Raw genomic sequence first — 25,122 nt, forward strand, 5'->3', positions numbered from 1 at the left:
CACGTCACTACTAATTAGTCCCTCCAGGATTTTGAGATCATGCCAGTTTGCGCAAATATAACACATCCCCGCAAATTATGGCTAATCATTGACATTTTGGCCAATCACATTTTTCCCAGCAGCACTCAAACGCAACGCAACTGTCTAACCAATCAAATGTATCCCTCAATCTCCAGGGACAATTTTGCCGTAACTTTCCTTTTGAAAATGCTGCAGTGAAATCAGGCATTTTAGGGCACAACAATCACAAAAAAATCCTGGAGGGACAGATTGTTACACAATTGCTCCTTCATTTGTTTATCATACCAACAATCTGATGGAAAACTTGCTTTGGAATCGTAAGTCAATGTGACAAGCAGATATTCAAGTTTGGCTATTGTAAAATTTAATGAGGTTCCATTGACAAAAAAGCTTGGAATAGCTTGTTGTATCAAAAAATATCGAGTTAAAACCTCATTTGCATGCATTACATTTTGTTCTGTCAAAACTGAAATACATTAACCAAGAAAGACAGGCTTTTCCGGGGCCTTGAGTTTGACACCTATGCTGTAGCTGGAGGGGGTTAACTATGGAAGGATGGATGGACAGCTTGCAGGAAGGAGGCACGTTGGTGGGAGACAACTAAATGTTTGCTACATGATGTGGTATGCTTTGGATCATGAGGTTTTCCATTCCATTTACTCGATAGATATCAGATATATTCCTCTGTATCAGATGGCTGAGAGGTATGACAGAGGTAAAAATGGACCAATAAGGAGGTAAAGAGGGACGAATGGATGGATGAAAGGGGGGTAAGGGGGAGGCATGGATAGACCAATAGAATGATAGATGATGAATACAGATACTATAACCATTTAATAAAAAATGTATTAAGTTTATTGGCACTGCTCCCTTCTCGATGATGACTTTAGCAGAGTGAGAGTGAAGCAACAGAGGAGAACATGGACGGATGAAATGTTGATGTCAGGAATGAAGAGGAGGGAGATTGTAATATTAGCAGCTAAGAAAGCGGAAAAGTGAAGGATTTAGAAGTTGGATGAAAAGATTCTAACGTCAACACAAACTGAGTCGGATTTAATGTGGAGTGTAGTTACCTGGGTACTGATTGTAGTCCAGGTCCTGGCCTCCTCTCAGGGTGAAGCCGTAGCCAGACAGACCGCTGGCATAGGCCGAGGCCGCTCTCAGCTCCTGGCTCATAGTCAGGCCTCGCGTAGAGATATCTCTGTTGCCGTTAAAGATCAACACTCGCCCTCCACGCTCCTCACCGCCAAACGGACAACCCACTGCCACGTCTGAGAGATGACACACATTCACATGGTTTGCACATCAGCATGCTTCTGGTACCTTTGAGACCAAAGCGGAGGAAAACATTCGGTGCAACCTTCGTCTAGCTACACCCAAGACAATATCAGTAAGCTCTTAAACATCCTTTTAGCTATTGGCATTGGTTTAGGTGCTACTGATCTCTTTTTCTGAAATATTAATGTGACTGCAAGTATGTCAGTATTCTAGTCTCCATTAAAATCTCATCCTAACTCACAGGAATTTAGTTGGAATTCAAAAATGTAAGCAACAAGGGAGTCACTCTGTATGCTCTTAAAAATGGCGCTCAGCCACAGACAAGGCAATATTTTACTAAAGCTGAAATCATTCTGAAGGCTAAAGTAATACAGTTATGATTACATCGAAACATGGAAAACATCAATACATTCATTCCAACGTCTAGTAACACTACACCTAATAATATATGAAGTAAACCAACAGAAAAACAAAGTGGCATTGTTGAGGCAGAGAAGGAAGTTGAAAGGAACCAACATCTACATCAATGCTTCGCGGACAAAGCACAACAGCAAAGCGGGGGAAATGGAGCACCAATTGTAAAATCTACATTGTTAAATGGAGAACCGAAAGAAGCAAAAGTATGTGTTTGTTCTTAAAGATATCAAGGGACTGGACAAATATCATCATGTCGATTACAAGGACATATACTTTTGTCCGAAAGTCACCAGCCTTGGCGTCACTATAGACAGCGATTTTAAACTAGACAAACAAGTCAATGGCGTTTTAAAATCGTGTTTTTATCATCTTCGTCTTTTAGCAAAGGTAAAACCGTTTTTATCTTATAACCTTTTTGAACAAGTCGTGCATGCTTTTATTTCAAGTCGCCTGGACTACTGCAATGCACTTTATGCTGGCATTAGCCAAAAAGCTCTCTCCCGGTTGCAGTTAGTCCAGAATGCGGCAGCACGACTTTTAACAGGGGCCAGGAGACGCGAGCACATAACCCCAATTCTTGAGACTTTGCACTGGCTCCCTGTTCATTTTAGAATTGATTTTAAAACCTTGCTGTTTGTTTTTAAAGCTTTACATGGACTGGCACCTCATTATATCTCGGACCTCATCCAAACTTACAATCCTGCGCGCGCTCTGAGGTCCGAGAGCCAGTTCCAGCTCGTGGTGCCCAAGACGAGACTTAAAACCAGGGGAGACAGGGCCTTCTCTGTGGTCGGCCCTAAGCTCTGGAACACTCTGCCCCTCCATGTTCGAACTGCTCCCACAGTGGAGTGTTTTAAGTCTCGTCTTAAGACCCACTTTTATTCTCTGGCTTTTAACACTACGTGAGTTGTGTGGTCCTCTGTTGTCCTCTGTGTTTTTAAAATTTTGATTTCTATTTACTGTTTTAATTGGTTTTACCCTTTAAAATAGTTTTTAGTCATATTTATTTTATATTGTTTTTAATTGTGTTTAATATTGTTGTGCAGCACTTTGGAAACATTTTGTTGTTTAAATGTGCTATATAAATAAAGTGGATTGGATTGGATTGGATATAAGACAAAACTCACAAAACCTTGATGCAGCTTGGAGTCATTGATCGACATTGGCAACTCGACAATAACATAGAATACGTCCTAGAATACTAAGCAAACGTTTTCTCACCAAAAAGTTGTTTCTACATGCAAAAAAATACTTTCATTTTACGATTCAATCAACATTTTTACTTCAGCATTCACACATTTATTCTCAAGTGTTTTTGATTGACTTATCTTTATTTAATGTCTCCACTTATTCTAACTTACTCATTTAACATGTGTTAACAATTTTGTTATTTTTAGATTTGTATTTCTTCCTTTTCATTTACACTGCACACGTTATGTTTTATTAAACTCCTAATTCCTTGATTGTTCAACACCCTCCTTTTTCCACACAGGAAGTAAAGATAATTGAACAAACATATTGTAAGTACTAACATGTGAAGGCTGTGGTGTGAATTAATTGCCAGTAACAGACATGGAAAATGGGTACAATTAAATAAGCTCTGCTTCTTCCTACTCCTCTTCAGACATGCTGAATTGTACAAGATGGGATGTTCTTCAGTGCGAGTTGTTCAGCACGCCTTCATAAAATACTAGCTTATGAACTGATCAAACAAAAAAGCTGTAATTTTTGGAGAAAATCGGGTTGACTTTAACTGTCTTTGAGACAAAGTCTCAAGCTCTGGAGCTCCATATCTTTGGGATAAATGTAAGAGCTCCACTGATCTTCCCGTATAATTCTTGGCATGGGAGCAGGTAAGCATATTTCCATAAAAGGTCGAACCAATACTCGGAACTCCTGCAGACGGCTTGCACACGTGAGAAAAACACACAAGAAGAAACACACATTAGGGTAGACAAATACCTGACCTTGTCCATGCATTAAGGCTAGTTTGGTGCACATTTGCATGAACCTACACAAGGAATGTCTCGCTCTTGTAGTGCATAAACACCTTGAGACATCCTGTTTGTCCGTAGACCCTTTCAGCCTAAACAAGTAGTTCCACAGACTGTGGAGGAGAGAGCATAAATACTACCATGTGTATACTACACAGTGTATAAGTTGCTGTGAGTGTCTACAAGTGTCCATGCATGTTACACGACAGTTGTGTCAAAGCATACAAATAAAAGTGTCCTACAGGACTAATGACCCAAATGAATGATCCATCCATCCATCCATTTTTCTACCGCTTGTCCCTTTCACGGTCGTGGGGGTTGCTGGAGCCTATCTCAGCTGCATTCGGGCGGAAGGCGGTGTACACCCTGGACAAGTCGCCACCTCATCGCAGGGCCAACACAGATAGACAGACAACATTCACACTCACATTCACACACTAGGGCCAATTTAGTGTTGCCAATCAACCTATCCCCAGGTGCATGTCTTTGGAGGTAAGAGGAAGCCGGAGTACCCGGAGGGAACCCACGCAGTCACGGTGAGAATATGCAAACTCCACACAGAAAGCCCAGGATCGAACCCAGGACCTTCGTAATGAATGATACAATGACAAAATGAATGATTCAATTAAACTACCGGTATCATTGTTATTGATCTAATTGAAAATTCTAAAATATGTAATCCATCTGCAGTGCAAAATGACTCAAAATCCCTGAAATTATGCCAGCAATGCATTTTGGGCAGTAGTGTAGTGTCTGTGTCACACAACGACCACAGAGAACACATGTCAATATTCAATCTTCCAGGATTTTGTGGGCTTTTTGTGTGTGATTGTTGTGGCCCAAAATGCCTAAATTTGCAGCTGATTTTTCAAAAAGTTGCGACAAAAGTTGCAATATTTTGAAGAGCATTTTTTTTCCAATAGCATTGACTTGTGATTTTATGAATTTGCTGTCAATGTTGTAAGTGTTACTTGTAAACTTAACCTCCAAAAGCACAGGATTACAACCAGAACTACTATTACTGATGTTTAACTTGTTTTATACCCTGCGTTACCTCTGTGACGGGATTATACTTCTGGATTGGATTCTTTCATTGACTGACTGCATTACCGAGGACCGAGAATTTCCAAGTTTGGACGGCGAGCCGAGCCCTAACAAACCAGTATTTGTGACCTGACTGGTCACATTTACACATTCTAAACTAGGGGTCCCCAAACTACGGCCCGCGGGCGTCCAAAATCCAGCCCATGGAAAATTATAATTACAATAAAAAATTAAAAAATGTTTTTTTATTTAAAACATTTTATTTTTTTATTTTTTTTAATATGTCCTTTCAAATCCATTTTCAACCGCTTGTTACTCTCGGTGTATACTAGCCGCTCAGGCAAATCATATTGTCTAAAAATAACTTTTCCCATCGATAACGTGACATCATCGTGCTCGGAATACATATGTACTATATATATATATATATATATATATATATATATATATATATATATATATATATATATATATATATATATATATACATTCGAGGTTTCTGTGGTTATCCATTATACAGTGCTCAATACCGGGGTAGAGCGGAAAACACACGGAGGCTATTTTATCCTTACAAGCCTGTTTTGCAGGCTTTTAAGGATGATAATAAAATCCCCTGAAGAGCAGGGAAACCTGCAAAACAGGCTTTTATAATATATATATATATATATATATATATATATATATAAAATATAATAAAATACCCTGAAGAGCAGGGAAACCTGCAAAACAGGCTTGTAGGGATGAAATAGCCTCTTGTGTGTTTTCCTGACCTAACGTTTACATACATATACATATATATATATATATATATATATATATATATATATATATATATATATATATGTGTGTGTGTGTGTGTGTGTGTGTATGTATGTACACTGTGTATATATATATATATATATATATATATATATATATATATATATATATATATATATATATATATATATATATATATATATATATACACAGCTCGGCCCCTGGCCAGATTTTTTTAACCCAATGCGGCCCCCGAGTCAAAAAGTTTGGGGACCCCTGCTCTAAACAAACATTTACAATGACTAAAACATTGAAAGAGTATTTTTATATTTATTTTTTTCCAAGAGCACTCTATCTAAATGTTATGTTTTTGTGCACAGTTTAATTTTAAAAATTAAAAAGTAAATGCACATTTCTCTGATAATTCTGTGTAAGTGTCCTATGTTGTTGCACACCCTAGGGTGCTACGAATCTAGAATCTGTCTGATCTGGCCCAATTCTACCTTCCGTCCAAGTATTGCAGTTGAAGATAATACGAAAAGGGTATAAGACAGCACCATAAGTGTTACAGTAACATTACCATATATACACGTCCAACAATATATCGCATAGGGCTGATTTAGTGCGACAAAAAAAATGGTCAGAAGTGATACAAATGGTTATTAGAAAAGCTTCAATTATTGTTTACACTCAGAGCAGCCATTTTTGAAGACTCTCCGAATTTCCAAGTAGGAAATCCGACATTGAGGGGCTTTCCAGTTGAAATTTATGAACAGGAACTTGGAAATTCCGACTTCCCAGTATAACTGAATACATAAGCTACACTGGAGGAAAATAATTGTGTCGTCTGAGCAATAAAGAGTTGATATATTGTTGAACGTTATCGTCTACACAAGAAACATACGTTTCTATTAGATTGCTGACGTACGCTTTTGAGTGCCGCTCAGAGACAAATTCAACTGGCCGAAATGGCAGACATCTTGCGGCCATTGGACAAAGTTGTGAGACCGGACTCAGTTACTAACTCAGTTACTTACACCAAAAAGTAATGCGTTACTGTGAAAAGTAACTATTTAGTTACTTCTTTTTTTCTTCTTTTTTTTTTTAAAGCTCCCGTTAATGCCCTTTTTGCCTTCATTTCAGTACTGTTATTGCACTGGAGAATAATACAATCTGTTGATCAACTTGACATACATTTTTATTTTCCTTTTAACATAATTAATGAAAAACAGTGCAACATAAAAAGGCATTCCTCCTTTCTTTAAACTTGGACCAATGACCATGAATAAAAAACAAGTTAAAGTGCAACATAAGAAGGCACATCATCTTCCTTGAAACATAAAGCCTGACATCTGGAGTGATGCTGCTGTCTTCCACACTTGGAGCCATGGATTGTAGAATACTTGTTTTCAGTGGCAGGATCATTGACACAGATGGTGAAGTTTCAGTGCTCAGTAGAGATGGAACACTTTTGAGGGGTTTAAGCACCTGGAGGACCTCACCTGCCACTCTCACATCATCATCAGACAGGGTGACATTTGTCTTCAGGGTGTTGTGGGTCAATGCAGAGTTTATAGCTGCCTGCTGCTCCAACATATCATAAGTGGAGTTCCACCTCATTGGGACATCATGTATGAGCAGGCAGCTTTAGCATTTCTTGCTTTGTCTTAAGCACATGAGCAGCTGTTGTGCTTGGGTGGAAGTAAGAAACCTTCCTGATCCTCCCAAAGAGGCGCTCCATCCTATTGACTGAGATTCCCTTCTGTGATGCCAAATTCACTACATGTGCAAAGGGCCTATCTGTGGTCCCAGTCCTGCCTCATTCTCTGTAATTATTTGATTTTTGGCATTATCACGTGTGACTGGGATATCTTTATCTTCCATTCCTCCACTGCTTGTGTCAGTACCTGCGCAAGGTGACTCTCGTAGAGGGGGCGTGTCTTCTCATCTCCCAGTCTGCTGTGATGAAGTGAGGGCTTATAGTTCCGCTGGACGTCCACCCGTGTCATGAGCGCAACAGATGATGCTCGGGATAGTTCATCCACAACTTTTTTCTTCTCCTGCTCATAAAGATCTGGCACAATCTTATTGCTGAAGTGGGTGCGCGACGGGATGTCGTAACGTGGTTCAAGCACGTTCAGCATGTGTTTAAAACCCTCGTTTTGCACAACCGAGTCTGCACTTATAAACACACCGATTCAATGGCGGGGGCGTTCAAGCTCCTCCGTTACTCCGCTCGCCATGACCACGCTGTGTGTGGACTGAACGTGCCAACAACTTTTTTTTTTTGTTTCATATATCAAACCGCGCATCAGTTGTGTGCCTCATCCCCTCCCCACACCCACACACACATAGACCGCGCCTCTTTTTTCTCTCCGGCTTGTGACAGAGGAAGATTCAGAAGAACGACACCGCAGCGCTTCTGTTTCTAGCCGATACTACATCAAAAGTAACGTAAAATAACGCAGTAACGCATCATGTAGTAACGATAACTAAATTACTGAATAAAAAAAAAATAATACTAGTTACCGCCGAAACTAACGGCGTTACAGTAACGCGTTACTTTGTAACGCGTTAGTCCCAACACTGCTGTTTGTACACCTGAGTTTGTTGCCATGGCTGCTTATTGTTTTCACCTGCCGCGTGTGTTCCCGACGCGCCCCTGTTGGTCATCACTGACATTATTATTTAAGCCTGCCTTCCCTGTCATTCTGTCTTGCTTCCTAGTTTGTTTTCATACAACTGTGACGACCGGGGCGCATGGTGATGCGGGGTTCGTTCTCCCAGGAATGCAGACGGGCGTCAGACACAGCGTGCGGGTAGGAAAAATGATTTATTAAGAATTAAATCAAAAGGGAACAAACAAAAACGTGCTCATAGCACTTAAGGCAAAAAACTAAATGGGCTAGCGTGGGAGCTAGCAAGTAACAAGAGCAGGAAACAAAAGTCGTCATCTGTTGTACGAAAACAAACTACGAAGCAAGACAGAATGACAGGGAAGGCAGGCTTAAATAATAATGTCAGTGATGACCAACAGGTGCGCGTCGGGAACACACACAGAAGGGGAAAACAATAAGCAGCCATGGCAACAAACTCAGGTGTACAAACAGGCACTCAAGGAGTCCAAAACTAACAAAAAACACAAGTGCTTCGAAAACGTAAACAAAAATATGATCATAACAGTAGTAGTGTATTTTTTTAAGTTACACCGACACGGTAATTTGGTATGGCTTTGACATGCTTGGACCCAACAATATATCGCATAGGGCTGATTTAGTGCGACAAAAAAAATTGGACTCTGGCTGTCCAGAGTCGGGACCCGGGGTGGACCGCTCGCCTGTGCATCGGTTGGGAACATCTCTGTGCTGCTGACCCGTCTCCGCTCAGGATGGTTTCCTGCTGGCCCCACTATGGACTGGACTCTCACTGTTATGTTAGATCCACTATGGACAGGACTCACACAATATTATGTCAGACCCACTCGACATCCATTGCATTCGGTCTCCCCTAGAGGGGGGGTTATCCACATATGCGGTCCTCTCCAAGGTTTCTCATAGTCATTCACATCGACGTCCCACTGGGGTGAGTTTTTCCTTGCCCTTAAGTGGGCTCTGTACCGAGGATGTCGTTGTGGCTTTTGCAGCACTTTGAGACACTTGTGATTTAGGGCTATATAAATAAACATTGATTGATTGATTGATTGATTGGACCCCCAGCTGACCAGGTACTGGAAATGGTACTACTTCGTAGTGCTTGGTACTTTTCCCTATGGAAAAATTGTCATAGCGAATTGAGCTTGTCTAACCAATTAGGTTATCATGCAGTGGAAGTATGACGTAATCAGCCTTCAAATCTATCCCCTGTATCACCAAGATGCGGTTGACTAACAGTGACAGGACGTTTGTAGAGATGACTGAAAAAATAAAAACGCATGTCAAATCATCCAACAGCTGATTGTAAACAAAGCATGCAGGATGAGAGTGCGTGTTGTCGTTTTCTAAAGAATATACAAACAGCATAATGAGAAATGGATGAGATTGAGACAGGATCTTTCAGTGATTACACGCACACACACGGAACAGGCAGAGGAGGGTGGGTGGTATAGGTATGTTTTTGAAAAACAGTAAAAAAAAAAAAAAGAAGAAAAAAAAAAAAAAGACAACCCTGATGTCTCCGTGACGACTCCGTGATGTCATCCCCAATAACCAAATCAGGCGTGGACACAGGCGAGCGCTCATTAGATTAAAAAAGTATTCGGATGTCTCTAAGAGCTTCCATTTGCTCTGTGGCCCCTGGGAGCCTGTCCCATCCTGACAGACAGCTTGATGTGATTTATGTTACATGCCAGTGAAAGCCTCACTATTGATCCACTGGCTATTGACCTGATAGTTTAATGGGGCGGGAGGAGACACATTAACAGACCACGTCCATTAATAAGTAAAACATAAATCACTTGCATGGTTGTCATGCACAAGGACCAGATGTGCATGCATTCGTTATGGATAGCATACAAGCTCTAGACTGGATGTGTATGTGTGTGTGTGTGTGTGTGTGTGTGTGTGTGTGTGTGTGTGTGTGTGTGTGTGTGTGTGTGTGTGTGTGTGTGTGTACTTGTATTGCTACCCTCCTTGAGACATCAACAAGGAAAAGTACCTTCTATATGAGGACCGGTGAACAAGTTAGGACCGAAATCATGGTCCCAATAAGGAAAACCATTGCATCTAATAGAGAGCCAAATACTAGAGTCTGTGAACATTGCTCCAAAGTCAGGATTTTTTGTTGATTTAATGTGCATACAAAAGTAAACATTGACAGGTGCAAAGGCAACAATACATGATAAAACAAGACGGCAGCTAAAGAAGGACTTCCCTATTTAGAGCCAGCTCCAGCTCGTGGTGCCCAAGACGAGACTTAAAACCAGGAGAGACAGGAACACTCTGCCCCGCCATGTTCAAACTGCTCCCACAGTGCAGTGTTTTAAGTCTCGTCTTAAGACCCACTTTCATTCTCTGGCTTTTAACACAACGTGAGTTGCGTGGTCCTCTGTGTTTTTACATTTAGATTTTTATTTATTGTTTTAATTGGTTTTACCCTTTAAAATAGTTTTTAATCATATTTATTTTTATATTGGTTTTATATTTATTTTGTGTTTTTATTCAGTCATTGGTGGAGCTAAGGATAATATTTGAATATTGTTTTTAATATTGTTGTGCAGCACTTTGGAAAAAATTTTGTTGTTTAAATGTGCTATATAAATAAAGTGGATTGGATTGATTTATCCCCGAAAAAAACCCGCCAGGTGAACAGCTGAATTTACGACTTCTGGGGCTGACGTAAGACAACCCGCGTCCCATATGTGACTGTAGGATGAATAAATACACTACGATACTAAGACTATAGTGGCTATTAACTGCTAGCTTCTACAGCTGGGTTGCCCAAAGTGCGGCACAGGGGCCATCTGTGGTCTGTGACTCGTTTTGTCATCGTCCTTAAGCACATTACAAAAAACAAAAAATAGAGATCTCATTTGCACCCTTGGTGGTGAAATCGATCAAAATGAGGGTGGTCCCAAAAAGGAGGGATTTTTCAAATTGACTGTGTGTCGGTTTTAAAAGTGCTCCCCCTCTGGTCAAGATATGAAAAAACAAGTGTGTGAAAGAAATTGAAATGTGCCCCGTTTGGCCAACATTAATTAAAAAAAATTAATAAATACATATATATATATATATATATATATATATATATATATATATATATATATATATATATATATGTGCCCCGTTTGGCCAACATTAATTAAAAAAAATTAATAAATACATATATATATATATATATGTATATATATATATATATATATATATATATACACATACAAACAGCGGAGACCCCCGGACTGTTGAACAACTTAAGCTGTACATCAAGCAAGAATTTTTTTTAATTAATGTTGGCCCGTTTGGCCAACATTAATTTAAAAAAATTAATAAATACATAAATATATATACATATAAATATATATATATATATATATATATATATATATATATTTATTAATTTTTTTAAATTAATGTTGGCCAAACGGGGCACATTTCAATTTCTTACACACACTTGTTATTTCATATCTTGACCAGAGGGGGAGCACTTTTAAAACCGACACACAGTCAATTTATATAGAGACATATTGTAATAACTTGAAGTAAATAATGAAGATTAAAAACAAATTACAAACAAAAAATAACAAAATTAACTAAAAGCTCACCATTTTTATATTTGCATAGTATGTATGTATTACTAATGTTGTAAATACAAATCTTCATATATCTAGAAGGGGTGGTCCTAAAGTGGTAGGCATTTTTCTCAGGTCTCAAGAAGGTAACAAATACAATAATTTGTGTGTGTGTGTGTGTGTGTGTGTGTGTGTGTGTGTGTGTGTGTGTGTGTGTGTGTGTGTGTGTGTGTGTGTGTGTGTCAGTCCAATCACTGCAAGGATAGTACAAACACACAAAAGAGAAATGAACTCTAGGCTCCCGGACAAAAACTCACTCCCAGATGATTTCCATCGCCTGGCACATGTGCAGAGTTAAAAATAACTTTAGGCTTTAAACATGGACATCACGGCAGGAAACATGTTCAAGAAGACAAGCTTTCATGGCGGGACTTCCTGATTGAAGGGCGTTTGATGGGATTTCCTCTGTCAGAGACCAAACATACTCTAGAAGGTACGGGAAATGCAGACACAGATCTTTCTGGGACTTACCCAGAAACATTTGTCCCAAACGGATGGACAGAGTGGCTCACAAAGCCTTTAACACCTATTTAAAGCTTCAATATGACAATGTAAACTAACAATGTAAACTGCATTCATGAGCCTGCTACAGCCCTGAGAACTGAAACAATGTCTGGAAACTAAGACCTATTTTGTTTTTTTTCCTTCCTTATTGTCATTTTCAACAAAGACACTCATTCTAAATATGAACTTGTGTTGATTTTTACTTTTTTTTTTTTTTGACAAAATAAATAAACTGGTCAGGTGAAAATGGGAATTAGGAAAGAGAACAGGGATAAATGGGGAAGGGCCCTTTTTTAATTAGAATTTTGGCTATTATTCACAATCCATCCCTATGTAAAACAGGAACACATGTTTTTCTTTTTTTTAATGCATTCTAACTCTTAAAATACGGTCAGTACAAGGTAGCTAACAATGCACCGAATACAAGTTACCAATATTGTTATTATGAGTGCTAACGCAGACAAAGTATTTGTAGCTGTGCCGTGATGATAGAAAGCTATATTAACATATTTTACCGGTGAGCTGCTGCGTCGCCTCTGAGTTGGTGAAAGTTAATTCTTTGATGCTTATCACCTGGATAGTAGAAGGTTGTTGACATAAACCGAGAAGTTGTTCAACTTTGACATGCAATTTAGCCCTGGAGAGGGCAAGAAAGACACAAAAAAACGCTAATTTGCGGCACATTTATTTACGATTAATTCTTCATCTAAACGAGAAGATATGAACATCCCATCAGTCGGCATCCCAGTGAGAGCAGACATTGATTGTTTTATTATGTTTCTTGTTTGTATTTCTTGTTCAGCACTTAGCAACACTGCTCCAAGATGCTAGTGTTTGTTGTTGAAGGAAAAAGCGAACAATGTGATGCGTCTTTGACATTAATACACGCCGTTACAAACCCCGTTTCCATATGAGTTGGGAAATTGTGTTAGATGTAAATATAAACGGAATACAATGATTTGCAAATCATTTTCAACCCATATTCAGTTGAATATGCTACAAAGACAACATATTTAATGTTCAAACTTTTTTTGCAAATAATCATTAACTTTGGAATTTGATGCCATCAACACGTGACAAAGAAGTTGGGAAAGGTGGCAATAAATACTGATAAAGTTGAGGAATGCTCATCAAACACTTATTTGGAACATCCCACAGGTGAACAGGCAAATTGGGAACAGGTGGGTGCCATGATTGGGTATAAAAGTAGATTCCATGAAATGCTCAGTCATTCACAAACAAGGATGGGGCGAGGGTCACCACTTTGTCAACAAATGCGTGAGCAAATTGATGAACAGTTCAAGAAAAACCTTTCTCAACCAGCTATTGCAAGGAATTTAGGATTTCACCATCTACAGTCCGTAACATCATCAAAGGGTTCAGAGAATCTGGATAAATCACTGCACATAAGCAGCTAAGCCCGTGACCTTCGATCCCTCAGGCTGTACTGCATCAACAAGCGACATCATTGTGTAAAGGATATCCCCACATGGGCTCAGGAACACTTCAGAAACCCACTGTCAGTAACTACAGTTGGTCGCTACATCTGTAAGTGCAAGTTAAAACTCTCCTATGCAAGGCGAAAACCGTTTATCAACAACACCCTGGGCCTGAGCTCATCTAAGATGGACTGATACAAAGTGGAAAAGTGTTCTGTTGTCTGACGAGTCCACATTTCAAATTGTTTTTGAAAACTGTGGACGTCGTGTCCTCCGGACCAAAGAGGAAAAGAACCATCCGGATTGTTATAGGCGCAAAGTTGAAAAGGCAGCATCTGTGATGGTATGGGGGTGTATTAGTGCCCAAGACATGGGTAACTTACACATCTGTGAAGGCGCCATTAATGCTGAAAGGTACATACAGGTTTTGGATCAACATATGTTGCCATCCAAGCAACGTTACCATGGACGCCCCTGCTTATTTCACCAATACAATGCCAAGCCACGTGTTACATCAACGTGGCTTCATAGTAAAAGAGTTCGGGTACTAGACTGGCCTGCCTTTAGTCCAGACCTGTCTCCCATTGAAAATGTGTGGCGCATTATGAAGCCTAAAATACCACAACGGAGACCCCCGGACTGTTGAACAACTTAAGCTGTACATCAAGCAAGAATGGGAAAGAATTCCACCTGAGAAGCTTAAAAAATGTGAGTGTTGTTAAAAGGAAAGGCCATGTAACACAGTGGTGAACATGCCCTTTCCCAACTACTTTGGCACGTGTTGCAGCCATGAAATTCTACGTTAATTATTATTTGCAAAAAAATAAATAAGTTTATGAGTTTGAACATCAAATATCTTGTCTTTGTAGTGCATTCAATTGAATATGGGTTGAAAAGGATTTGCAAATCATTGTATTTCGTTTATATTTACATCTAACACAATTTCCCAACTCTTGTGGAAACAGGGTTTGTACATGTTATTATGAATGTGCCTGCTACTACATTACATACATGCTTACAGCATGTACAGTATATAAAACGATTAGGGCTTTTGGATGTTTTTTACAGCGCAGAATAGAGCAACTCTCATAGGCTCCACTGTTAGCTGACCTTTGTTAGCGTTTATTTACGAGTTAGAATGCATGAGAAAAAGAAAAAAAAAACGTGTCTTTTATAAGGATTGTGTATGATAAGCAAAATCCCCCCTTTAACAAAAATACAAACAAGTACTTAAATAACTCATATGGGCAAGGCTAATAAATAATAAAGTAGTGGGGAATAGAACAGACCAAAAGGATGATGAAGTGAGCATGAGTTAGCACATTCAGAGTGATTTATTTCACAGGGTTCATCAGATTCATAGCCCGAGGGAAGAAACTGTTCTTTTGACGGGTTGTTTTGCCATACATTGATTTGTAATGCCTGCCGGAGGGGAGGAATTTCAATTGTGTGACCAGGGTGTGAGGGTCTGCAGTCTTAAGTCCTAGATGGGGGGGAGGCAGGTCGACACTGATGCTCAAACGAGCAACTCAAAAGCAAATATCGTAGAAGTCCACTCTCCAAGGTAAATGCTAGACATTACATCAAGGGAATGGCTGCTGATGGTGTATTTGATGGAGAAGCAGTTAAAAGAAAATATCGTAGATATCCAAACTCCTCCAAGGTAAATGCTGGACATTACTTAAAAAAACTACATTCTAAGTACATTATGTGGTTTTTATATAATATTTATCATCTAAGATTAACAAGTTGATTTCAATTCATTTTGATGGTAGACGTTGTTTTGAGATACAAGTGTTCTGAGTTAAGAGCTCTGTAACAGAACCAATTGAGCTCATAAGGGGAGATACTAATGTACATTGTTAAATAAATAAATACAAACATAAAACACTGCTTTACCAAAAGTGTAGTGCAAAGGTTATTGTCCTCACAGAGGCGCCTCAATTGTTTTCCTTTTTGGAATACGAGTCACGTGAAGCCAACCAAAGAGCTAAACACACCCAGGTAAAACTATTTGATGCTTGCTGAATGAAGGTATCTTGCCATTTCCACTGCCATAGTTTTGTGCAACTTTAAGGGCATATTTTTCACCACAAATCTGGCCAACTTTCAAATTGTACAACCTCATCCAACCTGTGCACTAAGAACCGACAATAAGTAAACCCTCAAATCCCTCTGCCTTCTTCGAAATGCAACACGTATCTTCTTGTAAAAATCAACACGGGTAACACAATACACCATCACAAATTATAAAAGTATTCCTATGAAACAACATGTTGACGTTGAAAGGCTGCAATAATAACGTTGCATATTTCGACATTTCACTATCAGCCTGAAAAAGGACAAAAGATTTGAAGCATGTGAGGGGGAGTTATGATTACTCTTGCATGTTTGTTTTATCTGGCATTTTAATTTCCTTTGTATCTATTCCTTCCCAAGCCTCCTTTCACTCCTCCAGCTTACCGTTGTATCCGTCGTCGTTGATGTCTCCCAGAGGTGCGATAGCAGTTCCAAAGCGTCCGAATGTGTGCGTGCCGGTGAGGGCCACAGGGGTGGTGAAGGTGAGCGGAGCCGTCTGCAGGTACAAGTAGACCCTCCCCACCTCTCTGGGCTTGCTCTCCATTTCCCTCTCCATGTAGAGGGGCGCTCCAACCAGCACATCATCCATCCTGGACACACATGCTGGAGTCTAAATGGATGTTTCAGTGAGGAAAAAGTCACAGTGATGGTGACAGGGTGCACCTACCCGTCGCCGTTCAGGTCGGTTGCAGCCACAGAGTAGCCAAAATAAGAGGCCATCTGAGGGAAAGAGGAAGGAATTTACTGAATGATAATATACTAATATACAACCCCGCCCACCTTGGGTATTTGTTCTGTTGTGTTTATGTTGTGTTACGGTGCGGATGTTCTCCCGAAATGTGTTTGTCATTCTTGTTTGGTGTGGGTTCACAGTGTGGCGCATATTTGTAACAGTGTTAAAGTTGTTTATATGGCCACCCTCAGTGTGACCTGTATGGCTGTTGATCAAGTATGTCTTGCAGTCACTTATGTGTGTTTACAGAAACCAAATACAACATGTGACTGGGCTTGCACACTGTTTGTACAGGTTGTAGAGGACGCTAAAGGCAGTGCCATCACGGCACGCCCTTAATATTGTTGTCTGGGTGAAAATCGGCAGAAATTCGGGAAAACGGTTGCCCCGGGAGATTTCCGGGAGGGGCACTAAAATTCGGGAGTCTCCCGGAAGAATCGGGAGGGCTGTCAAGCTCCATTCATATAACACTCGCGGGCCGCACTAACATAAAATGTTCATATTAAGGTGCGGGCCGCAAAATAACGTCTCGCGGGCAGCAATTGGCCCGCGGGCCGCGTGTTTGAGACCACTGATCTAAAGTCAATCAGCGTGGCAGATTTTTAACTTTTGTTTTTCTTAAGCTGCTGCACCTCCATGAAGTCGACAGCTGCCTGACAGTTCTACGTTGTTTTTCACACGGTCCAATAAATGTGCAGAACGTAAGTACATTACACATTTTGGAGACACTTACTAATGCTATGCAATAAAAAGTTGTGTCTAAACTTTTGACTGGTACTGTAACTTCAGCGGAAATCATCATCATCTTGAAAACATGAAAACATCGTCACAACAAATATATAATGTCCAGTTTGAAAATACTTAAAAAATTCTAGTTAAACATCCAGTGGAAAGTTTCTGGGAATTTTGCAAACATTTTTTAACCATTCATACCCCCTCTTCACTCACCACGCTTGGGATAAATATACCGGCAATAACTGCAATAGATTCAATAATAAAGATTCCCTTTGCAACTGAATCTCAGTACTCTTAAGTGAAAGTAAAAGTAAAAGTAAAAATAAAAGTAAAAGTGAAAGTAAAAGTAAAGTCAAATAAAGTAAAGACAATACCAACAAAAAAGTTAGGGATATTTGGCTTTTGAATGGAATTTGAGGGTAAACCTTAAAATGCACGATCACCGTTACAGTGCAACTAAAAACTAAACTTTTTAGGAAATTTTCCCCATCATCCAAAATCCCTGTGTGAGACAAGAACACACGTCTTTCTCTTTGCTGTGTGTTAAAAATAGTAAAAAACTGCTAGTACAAGTGTCAGGCTTGTCCCTGACAGTTTGACTGTGTTTTAGTTTTTTCTCTGTTTGTCTTAGTTTCCTGTCAGCGCTTTTATTTTGTCTTCATTTCCTGAGTGTCTCCCTGAGTGCTGCTTCCCCTCAGCTGTGGCTGATTGGCACCTGGCCACACCTGGTGTCAATCAGCCAGCTACTATTTAAACCTGCCTTCTCCTCCAGTCATTGCTGGATCATTGTCATCACTACCTGATTGTCATTGCCGATGTCATTGTAGTGTCTACCTGTCCTTGTCGCTGTCGTCATAGCGGTAAGCTGTTCCTTATAGCTATTTACGGTTGGTTTCTCCTAGCTTCTTGTTTTCCTGTTAGCCAGATCCTGTTAGCCGTTTGCTATTACCAGTTTTTCTATTTTCTGGTTCCTGTTTCCATTTTGCCTGTTCCTAGTTTGTGTTTTTACTTTATTTCGAACATTAAATCATGTTTTCCCGTGTAACGCCTTCCGCCTTCTCTGCATCTTGGGGTTCGCGTCCTACAAACTCTGACATAATGATCCAGCCAAATTCGAACCTCGCAGACATGTCCATGGCGGAGAGGATGAACAAGGCTTTGGAATTAATGGATAAATTAAAGAAAAGTTCAGCCTCATTCCAAGCCCTCTCCCACCCACCCCTGTCGTCTGTGGGCCTATCTGGTGATGTCTGGGATCCGTCCCTTGAGGGGGGGGCTATGAGTGGCTGTGCAGCTAGGGAGGCACAGCTACTTCTCGCCCCAGTGGGTCTGCAAAAGACAACGCCATCATCTCAGGTGGGTCTGCAACAAACGCCACCATCATTTCCGGTGGGCCGGCAGACGCCACCATCATCTCCGGTGGGTCTGCAACCTACGGCGCCACCATGCACTCCGGTGGGCCGGCAGACGCCACCATGCACTCCGGTGGGCCGGCAGACGCCACCATGCAGTCCGGTGGGCCGGCAGACGCCACCATGCAGTCCGGTGGGCCGGCAGACGCCACCATGCAGTCCGGTGGGCCGGCAGACGCCACCATGCAGTCCGGTGGGCCGGCAGACGCCACCATGCAGTCCGGTGGGCCGGCAGACGCCACCATGCAGTCCGGTGGGCCGGCAGACGCCACCATGCAGTCCGGTGGGCCGGCAGACGCCACCATGCAGTCCGGTGGGCCGGCAGACGCCACCATGCAGTCCGGTGGGCCGGCAGACGCCACCATGCAGTCCGGTGGGCCGGCAGACGCCACCATGCACTCCGGTGGGTCTACAACCAACGGCACCACCATCCTGTCCGGTGGGCCAGCAGCAGACGGCGCCACCATCCTCCTCTCCGGTGGGCCAGCAGCAGACGGCGCCACCATCCTCCTCTCCAGTGGGCCAGCAGCAGACGGCGCCACCATCCTCCTCTCCGGTGGGCCAGCAGCAGACGGCGCCACCATCCTCCTCTCCGGTGGGCCAGCAGCAGAGGGCGCCACCATCCTCCTCTCCGGTGGGCCAGCAGCAGATGGCGCCACCATCCTCCTCTCTGGTGGGCCAGCAGCAGATGGCGCCACCATCCTCCTCTCTGGTGGGCCAGCAGCAGATGGCACCACCATCCTCCTCTCCGGTGGGCCAGCAGCAGAGGGCGCCACCATCCTCCTCTCCGGTAGGCCAGCAGCAGAGGGCGCCACCATCCTCCTCTCCGGTGGGCCAGCAGCAGAGGGCGCCACCATCCTCCTCTCCGGTGGGCCAGCAGCAGAGGGCGCCACCATCCTCCTCTCCGGTGGGCCAGCAGCAGAGGGCGCCACCATCCTCCTCTCCGGTGGGCCAGCAGCAGAGGGCGCCACCATCCTCCTCTCCGGTGGGCCAGCAGCAGAGGGCGCCACCATCCTCCTCTCCGGTGGGCCAGCAGCAGAGGGCGCCACCATCCTCCTCTCCGGTGGGCCAGCAGCAGAGGGAGCCACCATGCACTCCGGTGGGTCTACAATCCACGGGGCCACCATCCTCTCCGGTGGGCCAGCAGAGGGCGCCACCACCATCGTCTCCGGTGGGCCAGCAGAGGGCGCCACCACCATCGTCTCCGGTGGGTCCTCCCATGCCGGCGGTCGAGCCGCCTCGCCAATTGCGGCGGCGTTCAACTCGCCGTCGCCACCTAACTCTTCCCCGCTGGTATGCGGGGACACTTGGCCTGGTGGCCCACCTCCTTGTCCTCCCTCCACCCTCCCGTGACTTTGGACTTTTTTTGGGGGGGGGGGGGGTTCTAGAACGTCTGGTATCCGTTATAGGAAGGGGGGCTACTGTCAGGCTTGTCCCTGACAGTTTGACTGTGTTTTAGTTTTTTCTCTGTTTGTCTTAGTTTCCTGTCAGCGCTTTTATTTTGTCTTCATTTCCTGAGTGTCTCCCTGAGTGCTGCTTCCCCTCAGCTGTGGCTGATTGGCACCTGGCCACACCTGGTGTCAATCAGCCAGCTACTATTTAAACCTGCCTTCTCCTCCAGTCATTGCTGGATCATTGTCATCACTACCTGATTGTCATTGTAGTGTCTACCTGTCCTTGTCGTCATAGCGGTAAGCTGTTCCTTATAGCTATTTACGGTTGGTTTCTCCTAGCTTCTTGTTTTCCTGTTAGCCAGATCCTGTTAGCCGTTTGCTATTTCCAGTTTTTCTGTTTTCTGGTTCCTGTTTCCATTTTGCCTGTTCCTAGTTTGTGTTTTTACTTTATTTCGAACATTAAATCATGTTTTCCCGTATAACGCCTTCCGCCTTCTCTGCATCTTGGGGTTCGCGTCCTACAAACTCTGACAACAAGGTGGCTAACAATGCAGGCAATGAGGAGTCATCTATTCCGTCAATAAAATAAATTGAAACAACTTTATTAATCTCTCAAAGGGTAATTCATTCATCAAACCCTCTAAAACAAATCCCTCCAAAAACGTTTTATATACACAATGTGATTATGTACTGTATGTAATGTAGTAACCGGCACATCCATGATACCATATATTTTGCTTATTTTAAGCATTACCAACTTCTCTCCTGTGCGCATTGATTTTACAGAGCGAATAGCGAAATAATAGAAAAGTAGTTCCTCTGTGTTAGCTCCAACAATAACAATGACGCTTTACCTTGGTTCTGTCGCTGTCCTGGGGGCCTCACCCCACCAGGACAAGGAACTGTGAAACCTTGACGAGGTGCGACAGCTTAAACCTACCTGGTGCCTGCCTGGGCTCAGTGCATGGTGAACCTGTAACCTTCGGGGGGCTCATGGCACCAGGATGGCACTAATGAGCAGCTTCCGCCGAACCCCCTGCCATACGTAGGGGGTTCACAGCCCGTCAGCATGCTGTAAGGTGGCAGCCCCACCAGCTGACTAGCCATCGCAGGGCCAACTACCCAGCATGGTGAAAACTAAACAGTTACGAATCCAACCAGAGCAACTAGATTTAACCGGACGGACTACCCTGGCAACAGACCCCTGCATGCCCCCGAACTACGACATTTGGATCTCCGTTACAAAACCCGCATTGCCTGCTGGAATGTCCAAACACTCCTACGCCCCGGCTATGCAACACTTCTCTCCCGTGAACTCTCCAACTACAACATTACCCTCGCTGGCCTTCGCGAGTCACGCTGGCGCGGTACAGGAGAGACCACCGCCGGCGACCACCTCTTTCTCTGGAGTGGCCCAAATGTTGGTAGAGGCCTCTACGGCGTAGCCCTAGCCATCCCGCTATACCGGAGGAAGTCAATCATCAGCTGGAAACCAGTCAGTGATAGACTGCTCTCTGTCCGTCTATTACACCAACATGGGAAGATGACAGTTATTGTCGCCTATAGCCCAACTGATGTCACCCCAGACCAGGCAAATGACACCTTCCACGACCAGCTACATGACGCCATCCTGGCAGCCCCCCCTCATGACATTGTCATCGTCCTCACAGATGCCAATGCTACAATCTCCACCCAGGACCTCACCCTCCCGGCAGTAACAGGTCCCGTCTTTATCGACAGCACCACCAATGATAACGGCCAACGATTGCTTAATCTGTGCAGAGCCACCAACCTCTGCATCGCCGACACTTGGTTTCCCCGGAAGCGGATCCATCATTGGACCTGGTACAGCCCGGATGGAAAAACAAAGAAAGCCATCGACCACATCCTCATATCCCGCCGCTGGAAAACATCCATCACCAACTGCCGTGTCTTCAGAGGTGCACAGCTTGGTAACACCGACCACCGCCTGCTGATAGCCGACATGCGGCTGAAGCTCAAGGCAGGGGCATCAACTAATGCCTCCCCCAGGCTAGACTCCTCACGACTGCAAGACCCGGCCATCATGGAGACGTACAGGTGTTCCATCGCAAACCGATTCAATGCCCTCTCCAGTGGGATTGATAAAGAATGGCCTCACTTTAAAAATGAGGTCATTGAGGCTTCCAAAGAATCAATCGGGCAGACGAGACCTGCCACCAAGAAGCCCTGGATATCACAAGACACACTAGATATCGTGAATAACAGACGAGCAGCCCGTCTGCGGGGAGACCTGGACCTGTATCGACGCCTCAACAGCCAATGCAATCTGTCTATTCGACGCGACAGGGAGAACTTCTGGAGCAACCAGGCGACAGCCATGGAGACGGCTTCCCAAAACAACAACCTGCGGCAGCTTTTCAACCTGCTCCGCAAAGGGAAAGCGGGCCCCCGCCAGCGCTGCTTCCTAGTCAAGGATCAGGCTGGCAACATCCTCTCCACTGAAGCGGATTGCATCAGCAGCTGGAAGGAGCATTTCAGCGAGCTCCTCAACCATCCCCCTGCCCGCCCCGGAAGACCCCACCCCTACCACCCACACCACCACAATCCCGGACTGCTCCGCCGCCCCTGTCTCTCCAGCTGAAGTCAGAGCAGCCCTAACGAAACTCAAGAATGGAAAAGCCCCTGGCTTATGTACCATCACAGCAGAGATGCTGAAGGCCGGAGGAGACAACATCATCCTCTGGCTCACACAGATCATCAACCATGTGTAGGTCTCTGAGTCGCTGCCTGATGACTGGAGGCGGGGCATTATACTACCATTTTGGAAGCATAAGGGAGACCAGCTGACCTGCAGCAACCATAGAGGGATCACACTCCTCTCCATCCCCGGTAAACTCTTTACCCGCATATTACTCACCCAGAGCTCTACCTGCAACCAGAAGCAGACGCCGCCAAGAACAGGCCGGCTTCATGCCCAATCGTTCCACCACGGATCACATCTCTGCCATCCGGCTCTTAATAGAAAAGGCCCGGGAGTTCAGAAAGGACCGGCACCTCTACATTGCCTTCATTGACCTTAAGGCTGCCTTCGACACTGTGGACCACGGGTCCCTCTGGAACATCCTGAAGTCCCTCGGAGTCCCAACTAAAATCACCACACTCTTTCAGCAGTTGTATCAGGGTGCAGAAAGCTCTGTGCGTGTGAGCTGTAAAGACTCTGAGTGGTTCCCCATCAACAGCGGGGTCAGGCAAGGCTGTGTTGCCGCACCAGAACTATTTAACTGTGTCATCGACCACCTGATGTCCAGAGTCTGTGTGCGAGTCCCCGGGGTGTCACTTGGAAACTACACCCTAAAGGACCTCGAATACGCCGATGACACCACCCTGTTCAGTGAGACCGCTGACCAGCTCAGGGAGGCCCTCGGTGTGTTTGATGAGGAGACCAAACAGCTCGGCCTGAAAATCAGCTGGTCCAAAACCGAACTCATGCATATCGGCGATGGACCAGACCCACCACCCTTCTTATTTGAGGATACCCCTGTCCACTTTGTCCCTACCTTCAGATACCTCGGCTCGACAGTCACCAACACCGGCGACCTCAAACGAGAGGTGGACCGCCGTCGCGCCCTTGCAGCCTCCGTCATGCAGTCCTTGTGGAGACCGTTGTGGCGACACCGGCACATATCTCGGGACACCAAGTTGAGGGTCTACAATTCCTCTGTCATCTCTGTCCTTCTGTACGGCTCGGAAACATGGCCGTTGAATAACATCCTGGCGGCCAGGCTAGATGGCTTTGATTCCAGAGCCCTCAGGAGGATAGAAGGCATCACGTGGAGCCAGCATGTCACCAACAAGACCCTAAGAGAGCTAACCCAACAGCTCCCAGCCTCTCAGCAATGCGGCGAGTGCGCTGGTATGGCCATGTCATCCGCCTGCCGGGGGAACACCCCACGCGCAAAATCCTGGACTTCAACCCGCAGCGAGCTGGCTGGAGACGCTCTAGAGGCGCCCCCAGCACTCGCTGGCTGGATGTATTAGCCCAGGACCTTAAGGCCTGTAATGTGACTATGGCACAAGCTCAACACCTTGCCCACAACAGACCCAGATGGAGAGACCTGGTTGCTATGGTCGGCTCTACGCGCCCTGAAGTGCAAGAGGACTAAGTAAGTAAGTAAGTTTACCTTGGTTTAAGGGGAACTGCACTTTTTGGGTGAATTTTGCCTATCGTTCTCAATCATTATGAAAGACATGACAAAAGATGGATTTAAAAAAAAAAAAGCATTGTAAATATTAAACGTAATTAAATGTCCGCTACAGCGGGGCTGCACTATTTCCCCCATAAAATCCAATAAATAACCATTCAAAAAGCGGCAACAATACTCCATTTACATTTTGTGACTTGAATATTAACCTAGTATTAGTAATATTGTTATTATAAGCGCTAATGCAGACAAACTATTTATAGCAACGACGTGATCATTCCGTGTGTGCCCATGTTCACATCATCGAGTAGTCTGCTGCTTCCTCGCTTCCCTGCTCCATGCAAGTTTATTCTAAATCATAAATCATGCATCTCACCTGGACATGAGACATTTGAGTACGTAATCCAACAAGTTTGGACACTTTGAGAGCCATTAGGACCTGGAACTAATCTTCGTTCAATGAATGTTCTGCAATTTGTCGTCCCCAAAGTAAGAACTGAACTGGGCACCGAAGGCTTGGAATAACCTACAATCGAATATTAAACTTCAAACCCTAGTTACGTTGAATGAGTTTAAAGCTTCTGTGAAAGGACTGCAGTCTACCTTGTCTGTATGCACATGTGTCATGTGAGCAAGTTTTAATGTTGTAAATGTGATGTTTTATATATTTGTTTACTGTTTTTAATGTAACCTTGCTGCTGCCCTCTTGGCCAGGTCTCCCTTGGAAAAGAGATCTTTGATCTCAATGGGATTTTACCTGGTTAAATAAAGCCTAATAATAATAATAAATAACTGGCGAAAAAAGACACAAAAAGCACGTATTCACCCCCCCACCCCGTTTCTTCA

General features: G+C 43.7%; 1 protein-coding gene across 1 annotated transcript in view; it reads right to left on the reverse strand.

Moving 5' to 3' along the window:
* Positions 1 to 25,122, reverse strand: part of itga8 (integrin, alpha 8) — a 204,019-nt gene that overhangs the window by 109,453 nt on the left and 69,444 nt on the right. The window contains exons 11-13 of the mRNA XM_061954587.2: positions 16,486 to 16,538; positions 16,203 to 16,408; positions 1,095 to 1,292 (exon numbers count right to left, since the gene is read on the reverse strand). Of these exons, the coding sequence (XP_061810571.1) occupies positions 1,095 to 1,292; positions 16,203 to 16,408; positions 16,486 to 16,538 (457 nt within the window). The remainder of the gene's footprint in view (positions 1 to 1,094; positions 1,293 to 16,202; positions 16,409 to 16,485; positions 16,539 to 25,122) is intronic.

Source organism: Nerophis lumbriciformis, linkage group LG04 (genome assembly GCF_033978685.3).
Source record: "Nerophis lumbriciformis linkage group LG04, RoL_Nlum_v2.1, whole genome shotgun sequence".
Taxonomy (NCBI): Eukaryota; Metazoa; Chordata; class Actinopteri; order Syngnathiformes; family Syngnathidae; genus Nerophis; species Nerophis lumbriciformis.